This window comes from Aplysia californica, unplaced genomic scaffold (genome assembly GCF_000002075.1).
Source record: "Aplysia californica isolate F4 #8 unplaced genomic scaffold, AplCal3.0 scaffold00045, whole genome shotgun sequence".
Lineage (NCBI taxonomy): Eukaryota > Metazoa > Mollusca > Gastropoda > Aplysiida > Aplysiidae > Aplysia > Aplysia californica.
The window spans coordinates 359,422-373,006 of record NW_004797315.1 but is presented as its reverse complement, the minus strand read 5'-3'; the positions used below and the strand labels follow the sequence as shown (position 1 = coordinate 373,006).

Genomic DNA, 13,585 nt, shown 5'->3' with positions numbered 1-13,585 from the left:
CAAATCATATTAGGAGTAACGAAGAATTCAAATCACAGAAATTTGTTATATGATTTAGAGTTGTCTTTAGTAAGAGTTTATGGCACTTGCAGCACAATTAGGTCACATAAATGCCTGAGTTTCTCACCTGCCTACACGTCCTGAGCTCTTTGAAAAAGTTGTGCAGCGTCTTGAGACAAGTCTGCAGCTCAAACGTCTCCGACTCGCAGAAAAACTCGGCCAGGCGCTGCGACTGCTGCTTCAATTCTGCTATCTGAGCCTGCAGTTCACGGAGATCTCTTTTCACATCCTGTAACGAGCCAAGCATACCACAGGTAGAGATAGAGATAGAAGATAGAAAAAGAAAAATATCATGATCAATTTTAGAAACTTGAATCACAATGGTAAAACAGTACAATCAAAATTGTGCACCACGACCAACAATTGTCCATGAGAAAACTGGTTGTCTTAGGTGGACTTCTAGGACAATGTTATTATAATATACAATAACCGGGAGGCGAGGGCAGAGGATTTCCTTGAACAAGTGTATAAGAAAGTTACTGAGGATCAGATGGACAGATAGGGTCACCAACGAGGAAGTGTTATCGAAACAAGACAGAACCCAGTCAGAGATGAGGAAGGAAGAAGGCGGTGGCGATGGATTGGACATACTCTCAGGAAAAAAGGCAGCTGCATTAACAAAGAAATTGTTGGATTGGAATCCACAGGATAAGAGATTAAGGGGAAAGCCGTGTGGAACCTGGAAAAGAATCACAGAAATTGGGGTACAGAAAAGTTGGAAGACATAGAATAACATCAAGAGGCTAGCCCAGGATAGAGAAAGGTGGAAAGTGTTTGTCCGTGGCCTATACCCTGATGCAGCGTGAGAAAGGGAATGATAATAATAATAATAAATTACTTTTATTTGTCCCAGAAGGGCACTTTGGTTTACAATGGCAAACATACATACACATACAAACATACATAATTATAATAAACACATACATACATAAATACAAGCACAAATACATACATAAGTACACAATATTACACAAATACCGAACAGTTTACAACCATGCCATTGTCGGTGCAGCGCCCTGTATTTTGAGCTGGGGTTGTCGAGTCTTGCTCAAGGACACACCCCACTGACCACCCGGCACCCATCTGATCCCCGTGTCACTGATACTTGCTTGACATTACTTGAGTCTAAACTCACTACTTACTTAGCCACTGGAGCCCCCCTAAAAAATGATGATGATGAGGGAAGAGAGCTCTCGTTTTTCTCAGAAAGGTAACCATTAGAAGAAGTTCAACTGTATCTTACGATTAATTATCACCTCCCATACATGTAGTACCAAGAAACCAACGTTTTATTTTCTTTGTATATTTTTTCAAAGGTAAGTGATTTTACACCCCCATCAGCACAATTTTTGATCCCCATCAGCACAATTTTTGATCGTTTTGGGAGGCAGGCTTGGACTCTGCCTGCCAGGGCGAACCCAGACTGAGAGGGATACAGTATCCCAACAGAAAGAGAAAGACCAGGATACTCAATAAAAGCACGATGAGCCGTATTATTATAGACCAAAACGTTAACTCATTCCCTGCCCATTACCGATATATCGGTAGCGCGACCGCATCATTTCCGCCCATTACCGATACATCAGCACAGGCTATACTCAAACTTTATTTAGTTCGTAAATGCCTGATCCATAGTTTTAAGTTTAGATATAAACAAATCTCAAAAGTAGAAGCTTCCTGCAACGAAATATAGTGTCTATAACTACGTAAGTGGGTGGAAAATTGAAATTGTTGGAGTATTTTGAGTAGTGTGTTTGTGAAACCAAAACACGAAGGATGATCACACCCATTTTTAGTTCTAGCTATGTTTTCTGGGCCTGGTAGTAAACGACCCTATAGGATAACTTGTAAAACAGACTATGGAATTTTTCTTTAGTAAACTTGAGGACAGAGATGATATTGTCTTAGAACCCTTAGCTTTAGATTCTGATTCAGGTGATGATTGAATCGAAAGTAAGAAGCGTGAAAGACATAATTCGTAGATCTAAATCTACAGTGATAGTAAAGAGGATAGTTGGAAGATGGGGAAGTGAGTGAAATTCTTGAAATGAAAGGGAAAGAAAGCCAAGAGAAGTGAAAATCAAGAGGATAATGACCTAGATCTAAGTCTAAATCTAAATCTAGAATTGGACAAGTAAGCGCAACCCAGGCACATTACAAACTTTGGTATTGTCACAGAGATGTTACAAAATTGATAATAAAATCTACTAGAATTGCACAATTCCATACATTTTTGCATGAATAAGCAGGGAATTGAACGTAACATTCATTTTATGAATGTAGGAATCTGTTTTTGAAATACAAATTTTATTATAGTTTATATTCAAAGTCGGAAATTTAGTCTGTCTTTTTATTAGCTCCCATGTAATGGACGTGTGTTCTCTGACAAGTATCAATTACGTCCTTTGCCTAATCAAATATTTTTTTACACATTTCAATTATACGTTTTATTACCTTTCAAAATAAGTATGGTATGACACTACCTACTTATTATTTCATTTTACTCAGGAAAATCTCTCCCAAACATACACACCTATCATTCACGATCGGCATGCACAGAGAAATCCAGTGAAAGCTGGTATAAAAATGGGAAGAGGATGAGTTAAGTTTAGTTTGAGAAAGGTTTTACGAAGCTTGCAACTGAATAAGGTCATATGAGCGCCAAGGGGAATCCAACTTACTCTGCTCACCTCTCTAGCTTCAACAGCACAAAGTCTGCTTCGACTATCAAGGCACCCAGGAAATAGTGGGTCACAAGAGTGTGGCAAACATACAAAAAAAGAAGAGAAAAAATGACGATAGAAAGGAGTAGGAAAGAAAAAGCAGCAGTTCCCTGTTGCAGTTCAGGCACAGTTATGAGCATGACATTGATGAATCAGCCCATTTACAATTACAATTCTACTGTGCATAAGAACATGGTTAATGTCCCCATTTTGGGAATGACTAAAGACACTTCAGTCAGTAGCACCGCCCCGGGGGGTGAGAACAAAACTCTGAATCTGGTCACAAACTACAGACACATTTCACAATGTTTGATAATCCAGACATCTGAGATTTACCTCCAAGAAGCCGTGAAAACTTTTCTGAACGACCGTGTTGGCAGAGGACAGCTGGGAGACAAAGGTGTTGATCTGACCGTTGATCTTGTCAAAGTCACTCTTTATGTCGCAAGGGCTGCAGCTGGAAAGAGGGGCAGAAATAACATTTTCACTCCCATATAAAGCGTTTGAGCAATTGATTCAGTAATTTTAATTCCTTTTGAAAAACTCCAGTTATTCCATATACAGTACTCAGGAATTCTAATTATTCAAACAATCATTTGCATAAACTATTCAAAGCAAAATAAAATAAGATACACTCTTTTATGTGCAGCAAATAGCTTTATGAACCTTACAATCAGAAAAATGTCATTCGTCCATTGCGTTTTTTCCACATTATAATGATACTACTGTCTAACACAGCCACTTTTCTCCTTGACTGTATTTTACTTTAACCCTATCTCTATGCCCTGGGGTCATTTTGCATCCCTGCAGTTGTATTCTTCACATTTTAGAATACTTCTAGTACGAAGATCTCTTTGAATTTTTCAGTATTTCTCAAAGTCATTTTGACAGACTGCTATGCAAAGCATACGGATCGGATTAACGAGTAAATTTCCTCTTTGAAAAGTGGCAGCACAGAGTTCCCCACGTCGTACGGATACGATAGTAAAACACGACGTACGGATAGGGTTAAAGCATCCATTAACAAACAAAAACTTGCAGTGTATAAATAAATACAAAATGCTACAACAAACCAGTCTCATGTTTTGGTAAACTCTACCTAATGGCTTTATCCAGCTTGGAGATCTCGTTGACAAAGGAGAGGATGCGGTCATCTGTGCTGTCCACCAGACCGGTCAAGTAATGGACAAAGTTGTGTCCAGCTTCCTGGCACTTCACGTCTGCTAGACGCACCAGGCTGGATAGTTTGAAGCCTTTGGCGTAACCGTTGAACTGACCCTGAGGGTACCGGACACATACAATTTTGGAAACCTTAAGAAGCTTTTCTCAGACGTTATAGTTGGCTTTAGGTTTAGTAAGCTTTACAGCACTTGCAACACAATAAGGTCATATAAGTGCCAACGATTAGTGTTACAAGAGAGTAACAAACATTAAAAAGAAGAAGGGGAGATAAGGACGTTAGATGATTGATAGGAAAGAAGGAGCAAACCACACCAGAGCACCGCCAACCACCCACGGAATTTGTTCATCTACAAAAGCACTTGTACATGTTCACCACACAAACAAACACAAATCCATAGCACAAGATCAGTCAGGACATGAAATGTTTGTTTTAGTAGAGGTTTTACGGCACTCGCAACTACATAAGGTCATATGAGCACCAGAAGATAAGAGATGTTACAAGAGAGTAACAAACAAAAAAGAAGAAGGAGAAATAAGGATGATAGATGTTTGATAAAAAAGAAGGAGCAAACCACACCAGAGCACCCGCCAACTACCCACGGAATTTGTTTTATAACAAATACTACAAAAGCATTTCTACATGTTCACCACACAAACAAACACAAATCTATAGCACAAGATCAGTCTGGACATGAAAAGAAACAGGTTCTAAAAATAACTTATTTATAAGAGGTATCACTTAAGAGAAACGTACGAAGAAAAGGAGGAGGAGAGGTAAGGACAATGAATGTTTGACAGGAAAGAAGGAGCAAACAACACCCGAGTACCAACAAACACCCACACTGAAAGTCGGTGGCTTAGTGCTTAAGCTCTCGGAATATCCCATTAAGGGCCCGACGTTGTGTCCTTGGGAAAAGCACTTTACACGAATTTTCCTCACTTCACCCACGTGGGAATAGGAACCCAGCTATATTACAATTGGTCGCTTTTAGCCACAACGGGGCTATCTCGAAAAATGCTGTTTTGAGAAAATTGAAGGTAAAGTTTTTGCCCCTTGTTCAGTTTCTTTAAAATACAATGAGAGTTTTCTCTATAACCAAACAAATATCTACACACCAATGAAACCAAACTTCTCTTATAGGTAGGGCAATGCCCACTTTGGTGTAGATCAAGATTTCAGGAAACCCCCAAAATCTGAGATAGCCCGTTTGTCCTTAAAAGCAACCAATTATTATTATTAAGTCTTCTTACATGGTTGAGGAAGTTCCCCAGTCGCAGGATGAGCGCCAGGACCTCCCGTAAACCGTCGTGCGACAAGATGATCCCCGCCGCCTCCAGCGTACTCGCCAGCACGACCTTGAGCTGCGGGATCTTCACGCTGAACTCGGCCCGCCTCAGCTGACCGGTGAGGAGCGTCTGGTAGTCTGGCAGGTCTGACAGGTGGAGGACAAACTGCTCCGCCTGGCCCAGACTCTGGAGATTTCCATTGAACTGTTTCAGGTGCTGGATCTGAGACATAGTAGGGAGAGAGAGAGGGTTTTTTTTCGTAAGAGTTTTACGGCACTTGCAACACAATTAGGTCATATAAATGCCGAAGATTAGAGATGTTACAAGGGAGGAACAAACACAAAAAAGAAGGAGGGGAGATAAAGACGATAAATGTTTGATAGGAACAGAAGGAGCAAACCACACAAGAGCACCCGCCAACCACCCACAGAAAGAAAGTCAAAATCAAACAGGAAAATAATCTAGCAAAGGGAGAGTATACGTACATGATAGTAAAATCTGAGACAGAGAGGGAGAATGTCAAATAGGAAAATAGTCAAGCAAAGGGAGAGTATACGTATATATATATATATATATATATCGCTGGTGGAGTGATGAAACCTCGTAACCCCAGAAAGGAAAATTTTACAGGAGAGACAAAAAACTGATTTACTCTTGAACAAAATGACCTATATGAACCAAAGTTGGTACAGATAGACAAAAACACATTAGAAACGTGGTTAGTACATAAAAATAACTTTTCTATTGTTTATGTGGCTACGCTGTGGGATGCGAGGTTTCATTACAACATTTTTGTCGTGATGAAACCACGTAGTCAGCCGGCGGGTGGGTTGCGAGGTTTCATCAGGACAGAGTTTGAGGGTTGCGAGTTTTCTCGCTGCTCATTTTGGTTGCAGTAGGTGTCTGTTGTTTGAAACGCCACAAAATGATAAAGATGTTTATTCAAAACCAATTGGTTTAGAGTTCGATTCCCGGCCAACTGAAGTCAAATAAATGTGTGTTACCAGCAGAATTTATGTTTCAATCCTCAAACGGATTGCAATTAATGCAATTTGTTTCACTATAATTTGCCAAGATTAGATCTAGTTACTTCCAGTTTTACTAAAAAGCACAAATTAATAATAAATCTCTGCAATATGGTCTCTGTTTGCACTACAGATGGTTTTCATAAGAGATGTTGAATCATAATGAACAACTATTAATGTTAATAGTATAAATTGTCATAAAGTGACGATGCATATTGGCAATAACAGATTTAAGCACCTGCAGGTGATTGTACTTGAAGTGTTGGAACTTTAAACGTTTTGTGTAGAGTTGTGAGGTAGGATGGACCTTATGTTTCTGTGTCCAGCCTTCGGAACGGCAGACCATTCATCCTTCAAGTGCATCTTGAACTGGATGTTCATGTCTGGGATATACTTCAAACACCTGACAACAGGATCACTCGTTTTTCTACCTAGTCTTGTAGACTTGTCGTAGCTTCCACACTTAGAATCTTAGAATATTCCTTGAAGAATGTGTGATCCAAATATTTATTTTGATAAGTTTTTTGTTTTGCTCTTGCCATCATGAAGAAATAGAGGTAGTCTTGGAGGACCTCGATGCGTTTTTTTTCGAAGCGATCTCTTAATAGTTGAGTTCACACTGTTAATTTCCATTTGTGTGTGTCATTTGATAAAATGTTTCTGTTCAATTGTGCTTCCATCTGTTGTTGAAAAATGGCTTAGAGAAACATTGGCTAGTGTGGCATTTCTGTATTGGTAACCACAGTTGTCGATGTCAGTAATGGTTTACTGGAAGTCCAGTTTTTCCTTCAGGAAATCCAATAGACATGAAGCTAACTCATTTGCCATAAGTCCCCCTTCTGCTTCATGACACACGTAAAAAAGTAGTCTGACGTGTTGCAGCATCCAATAGCGTAAAGTTATGAACGGCGAGTTTTGTTTTGTAATCTAAGACTGATGCTGAAGATCCATTGAAAGTACGGCCGTTTTAGGTTCATTACTGGCGACAGATTTGATGGTTTCAGATTTATCTCGTTCCTTTTCTTTGCGCGCTGCTTCCTTTTCTAGAATGTTAGCATTCCAAAGATCCTCCAGCACATTGTCAACTTCACGACTGATGCAAAGGTCGCACATAATATCTATCTTTGACAGGAATAGCGACAGGTTACTCTGCTTGAATGCTTCATCGAGGCCGGGTCTGTTGAGAGGCCGCCTTGGCAGAATTGTGCATATATTTTGTAGACATCTGAGTTGCTTTGATAATTATTGGTTCTAAATGTTTCTTACAAATCATTCATCCAACCCAGTTCAATTCAGGAACATCTTTTAACACACTGGCACCTTATGGCCACCTTTTGAAAGTGTTTCTTGAAGGTATTCCCTCTCTGGTTAGTCTCTGAATATCTCCTCTGAGGTCCACTAGTCATCCCATGAAAGGGTCCACACTAAATCAAAATTAGAATGTCTATCAACTTCAGAGAGCCCTTTACATTTCAGAGTCCAGCTCTTGCAATCGCAGTTTGGTTTCAATAACTTTGTTGGGCTTTTCATTGAACCTTTATGTATTCCGATCTTGTCCTGGTCCACGGAAAGCTTTTCGTTTATTTGTTGTCACTCCTGAAAACCCTTTCTTTTCCTCTGTGGAGCATCATTTATGCTGGCATCACAAATGAGCTGTGTCTCGGGATCAGGCTCCTGGAAAAGTGGCTAAGGTGCCTGAGTATGGTCTACAAATCGTGTTGCTGTGACCTCGAAGGTAATAATTCAGCATCTGACTTACAGCTGCCTTGTGAAACGTCAGTATAGTTTGGGGTATGATTCCAGGCGACACTATTGTTGGTGCAGACTCAGTCTGGGATGATGCTGATACTTCCTTATCTCCACATATCAGGGATAGCCCTGGAAAGGACTGCGACATGGAGGGTGGGGTCAATTCATGGAACGTGATCTGCTCAGTGGTTTCCAAACCAGCCCGTGTAGGGTATAAAGATCTAGGTGATGAGCACAGTTAGAAGGAGTTATTCAATACAGATTCGGAAACGTCTGTATTACTTGTGTTGTTGGGGCACAAATTTGTCACAATATTCTCTAAAGACTTCAGAGTCATCAAGACCATGGTTAAGTTCAGTACTATTCGGTCTCAACCACAACTGAAGGATTCGACTACACAACGGATTCATAGTCTGAGACTCATCCGGGGCAGTGCCACTGACTGAAGTGTCTTTAGGCCATTCCCAAATGGGGCGGGGGGTTTCGTTCTAGTGCACAGTAGAATTGTAAATGGGCTCATCTAACAATGTCATGCTCATAACTGTGCATGAACTACAACAGCTTTTTCTGTCCTAATCCTTACTATCGTCATTTTCCTCTACTTCTTTTGTATGTTTGTCACACTCTTGTGACCCGCTATTTCCGGGGTGCCTTGGTACATGTAGTCGAAGCAGACTTTGTGCTGCTGAAGCTAGAGAGGTGAGCATAGTAAGTGTGATTCCCTGTACGGACTTCTCTGTTGACATTCAACCCTTGGCGCTCGTATGGCCTCATGCAGTTGCGAGCGCCGTAAAACCTCTACTAAAACTTAAAATAGTCTGAGAATATGCGAAACCATACCTTCTCTTTGATAAACAAAATGGCCTGTTGACATCTGGAGAGTGCACAGATCTGTCACCTAGTCTTAGTAAGGACTACCGTCACCTGTCATTTCAAGTTGTGACTGTTGCCTTAACTTAAATGTTAACTACGTTTGTGCTCGATGAGAACATCTTGATTACCAACACGTTAGTCATCCTTATGAATGGATTTTTAAAAATATTTACACAATGTAAGTACCTCACTTATGACCATATTTGAATTTCTGAACTGACTAAAATTAAGTGAATGAATAAAAGAATGAATGAATGTATGGATGAATGAAAGAATGAAATATTTCTTAATTCCGTCAGATACATTAAATGCACCAGACAATGTCAGTTATGAGCGCTTCAATTAAGCTAATTCATAAAGAAGGCTTATCCAGAACCTCGTATAAGCACGCCACTCTCTCGAACCGGGAGTGATGAAACCACGCATAAGCAGATCGGAGCACCGGGTGAGGGTTGCGAGGTTTCATCACGCCAGGATATCAGGGGGGCAAACATACGAGGTTTTTTTATTAAGTTTTTTTCATACTTTCTCTTACTAATTTAACCTTGTGCTTTTGACACATCGTGAAGAAGGACTGGGAGAAGACATTAAGCCAAAAAAACGAATTTCGAAAAAATTGAGGGTTACGAGGTTTCATCACTCCACCAGCGATATATAGAAAAATCTGAGACACAGGGAGAGTGTACATACTTAGAAAAGTCTTAGTAAGTGAAAGTGTTTTACGGCACTTGCAACACAATAAAAGGTCATTAGAGGTGTTACAAGAGAGTAACAAACACAAAAAAGAAGGAGGGGAGATAATGACGACAGATGTTTGAAAGGAGAGAAGAAGCAAACCGCACCAGAGCACCGGCCAACCACCCACAGCAAAATCTGAGACAGGGAGAGTGTCGAATGGGGAAATAGTCTAGCACATATACATAGCAAAATTGTCAGGATGCGGAAATCTTCTTGCTATAAATCGAATTTCACTACGAGCGTGTTTTGAATACAAAGAATATAAACATATCAAGAAAAAATTTGGGATCTGAAAATCAGTTGGCTATGCAAGACTGTATGAAAACATTTCTTCTTTTAACCCCCTCTATATCTTTGAACGTGGGCTCTTCACCACACGGTATATTGCACATACAGACAACATATGACAACATTAAAGAAAGGGGAGAAAAACAACAGAGTCATCAGCTTTTATTATTTTGAGATATACCCTATCAGGCCTGCATGATGTATCACGACGCGGTCAATTTTTACCAGTGGAGTTATTGGTATCATCTAGCTTAAAGCCTGTCCATTTACCTTGCTTTTGATGAAACAATACCCATTTATCTAGGATATTTGCGATTGATGGAGGTGGGTTCGCCTGGTTTCAGAGGTAAATGTAGCGAGAAAATGGCTGCCAAAGTTTAGGTATTTCCTTAGCTTGAGCGCATGAGGAAACTGAATATTTATATCTCTTATGCATTTAATCAATGTTTTTCCATTAAAATCCAAAACTGAAATGTGATTTTGATGGGTATAAAAGGTGTAGAGCCGAAAACAAACATTTGATAAAAATTCCCAAACCTGCGGAAAAATGCCAGTTTCTTCACTTTTACTTTTATTATTTTGACGAGCGCCTGATGATTTCACCATGCTGTCTCACATATGATTTAATATAAAGTAATCTTTTATTGGGAAAAAACGGTACAGATTATGTAAAAATATACTGACAAAATGCTCTGTTCTTCTTTAACACTTTGAGTTCACTTGGCGCAATAATTAATGCGCTAGTGAAAATTATCCGTTATGGCCCGAGAAGGCCGTTGCAGCCACTCTCCTGGCTGGGTGACCAGATGGGGTATTTTGTACTGCTGGCTGTGTGACTGCAAAGTGTCAAGACAGGAAATTCCAAACTTAAAAACTATGATGACAAAGATCTCTCCAAAACGTGACGGTTACGCCACCACCCCCCCTCGGGCTGATTTAATATCGTAACGAGAAACTGTTAACCAACCTCTTCGTCCTCCGGCAACACATCCATCAAGTGCTTCATGAAGGCGACGGCCAGTGGGGGGCGGTCCACGCGCACGAGTCGCCGCACAAGCTCCGCCGGCTCCTCCTCTAGGCGGTTCAGGAACAGGTTCAGGTTGAGCCGTGAGCTGCGACTCAGAAGTGGCATCTGCCGGGGAGACAGCGGCACAGATCAACATTCGGAACCCGCAAGGAAACACGATGAGCAGGAGATTTTTTTTGTTCACGAACTTTTCCTAGTTTTCAAGTCCAGTTTTAGTAAGAGTTTTACGGCACTTGCAACACAAAAAGGTCATATAAGTGCCGAAGATTAGAGGTGTTACAAGAGAGTAACAAACACAAAAAAGGAGGAGGGGAGATAAGGACGATAGATGAATGATAGGAAAGAAGGAGCAAACCACACCAGAGCACCCGTCAACCACCCACAGACCCCCCAAGACTTTTCCAAGAGCTCTCAAGACCAGATTTTTTTTCCAAGACAAAAAACATGTCATTTCAAAAGAAAATTTCTCGTTCAGCATGCAAAAATACATTATGGAACACTTCAGAATTAGCAAGGAAATATTCTTACAATAGATCTAGTTAAAAATTTGTTTTTCCAAGGCTTTTCCAAAAACTTTGCCAATGTCCCAAAATTCCAAGAGTTTTTCAAACCCATATGAACCCTGAAATACTAATAATGTCGAGCGAAATGCTCGCAGCTAAAGAGATCTGAAAACAACAACAACTAACAATAATGTAGATCATTTTTATAGCATCTACTCCAGTGTGCCCACAGCTCTAGACGCTTTACATATTTGCAAGTACAAGTCTTTGTTTTACTAAGGTTTTAAGGTGCTAGCAAAATAATAAGGTCATATAAGTGCCGAAGATTAGAAGTGTTACAAGAGAGTAGCAAACATAAAAAAGGAGGGGAGATAGAGAAGATAGATTTTTTACAGGAAAGAAGGAGCAAGCCACACCAGAGTATCCAACAAGCACCCACAGTACAAGTTCATAAATGAACAAGAACTGTGTTCTCATAATGTAACATAACCGCAAGAGAGTAATAACGAATAACGTACCTCAGAGTTTTCGTCTAACTGACTTCTTCCGCGGAACGTCTCCTCCACCTGGGCAAAGTCCGGCCTCACTTTGGACTTCCCAAGGTCGATGTTCGTCCACACACAGTGCGGGAACTTTTCTGAGAGGAACAGAATCGGTATAATTCGAAGGACTTTCTTTTAGATATTTACAAGATAGCTTTTCTAAAGGAGATATCTGCAAACGAAGAACTTTCCTTAAAGAGACATTGGCAATCAAAGAGCTTTCCTTCTGGAGATATCGACAATTAAAAAAACAAGTTAAAGCATTAATTTAATTAAACAAAAATTATTTTTTTCAGTTTTGAGCAACAAGTGACAACATGCTTCCAAAACATGCAAAAATAGGCAGCAAATTTGGCAAAAACAAAAATACCACTCTCAAGAGGTCCAGCAACAGCTTCAGAAATTTTGATTTTGAAAAATCAAATACAAAGAAGATTAAACATTGGATACTAAAAGACTCAAAACAAACCTGAGTTATTTTCCTTGTGAACAAAGTGTATTTCGGTGAACATTTCTAAAATAATAACTGATGGCATCTCAAGCATTGCGAGGATAAAGAAATATAGTTTTTATAAGAATGTCCACGTGTCACGGTGCAAAATTCAAGAGAAATAAACTTTGTGTACATTTGTTATGAAATTACCTTGACTGTTTTCCTACTATCAGAGCCATGACAATAAGCCCACATTTAATGTAGAAGCTTTAGAATTCTTTCAGAAAAACAAGCAACTTCTTGACTTGTAACAGATGTTTGGCTGATCATAAAGTACTTTGGAAGCATTTCTGACTTTCAGACATGTAGCCTACACAACATTTAAAAAAATTATGAACTTAGACTTAAATCAACATGCAATAACAGCTAAAATTGTCATAAAACTTGATTTTTGCCTCCAGCCTGCGATGTATGTCTTATGATATAATAGTTGGATCGTTTCTAAACTAGGGAACATATATATGGCACACCTAAACATGTATAAAAAAAGGTAAAAACAGCCCCAGACAGCAACAAATCATACTACAGGACGCAGAAAGTCAAAATGAGGCTCAAGTTTTGCAAAAAATCTAGTTCTTTCGCCTTACCAATTCAACTTTTTAAAGCTGATGAGTTCTTCATATGAAAAGATTATGAAGCAAAGCTTTGGCAACAGCTTGAAACCACGCTATCCAAAATAGATTATTTAAACGACGGCTCCCATTTTTTTAGCAACACAAGCCTCATTTTGATGAGCCACACGTAATGATGTGCACTTTCAAAAATACAAAATGGAGGTTCCCAAGCTGAATTTTTTTATACATGGGGGAAGATGCAAGATGCTTTTATCTAACTATAATTCAGTGCAAACACTGGCCGAACTACGCTTTTATGTTGGATGGAAAAAAGCATGAACTAAACCTGACTGGCAATGACCAGTGAGTATGAGCAATAAATAAACTGGGGGTTTATAAATAATTTATTGTCTGGCAAGATAGCTGTCACATTGAATGACCAAGTCACATCTGTCTGTCCATATGACACACAGTGAAACATGCACCTACTCGTGCTAGCAATTACAGGGCAAAATTGACCATATATAGGAGGTCATACAAA

At 39.7% G+C, this 13,585-nt stretch overlaps 1 protein-coding gene across 1 annotated transcript in view; it reads right to left on the bottom strand.

Moving 5' to 3' along the window:
- Window positions 1-13,585, bottom strand: part of LOC101854001 (inverted formin-2) — a 32,755-nt gene that overhangs the window by 8,234 nt on the left and 10,936 nt on the right. The window contains exons 10-15 of the mRNA XM_035968199.1: window positions 11,974-12,129; window positions 10,893-11,057; window positions 5,217-5,474; window positions 3,883-4,061; window positions 3,120-3,240; window positions 128-289 (exon numbers count right to left, since the gene is read on the bottom strand). Coding sequence (XP_035824092.1) covers window positions 128-289; window positions 3,120-3,240; window positions 3,883-4,061; window positions 5,217-5,474; window positions 10,893-11,057; window positions 11,974-12,129 — 1,041 coding nt within the window. The remainder of the gene's footprint in view (window positions 1-127; window positions 290-3,119; window positions 3,241-3,882; window positions 4,062-5,216; window positions 5,475-10,892; window positions 11,058-11,973; window positions 12,130-13,585) is intronic.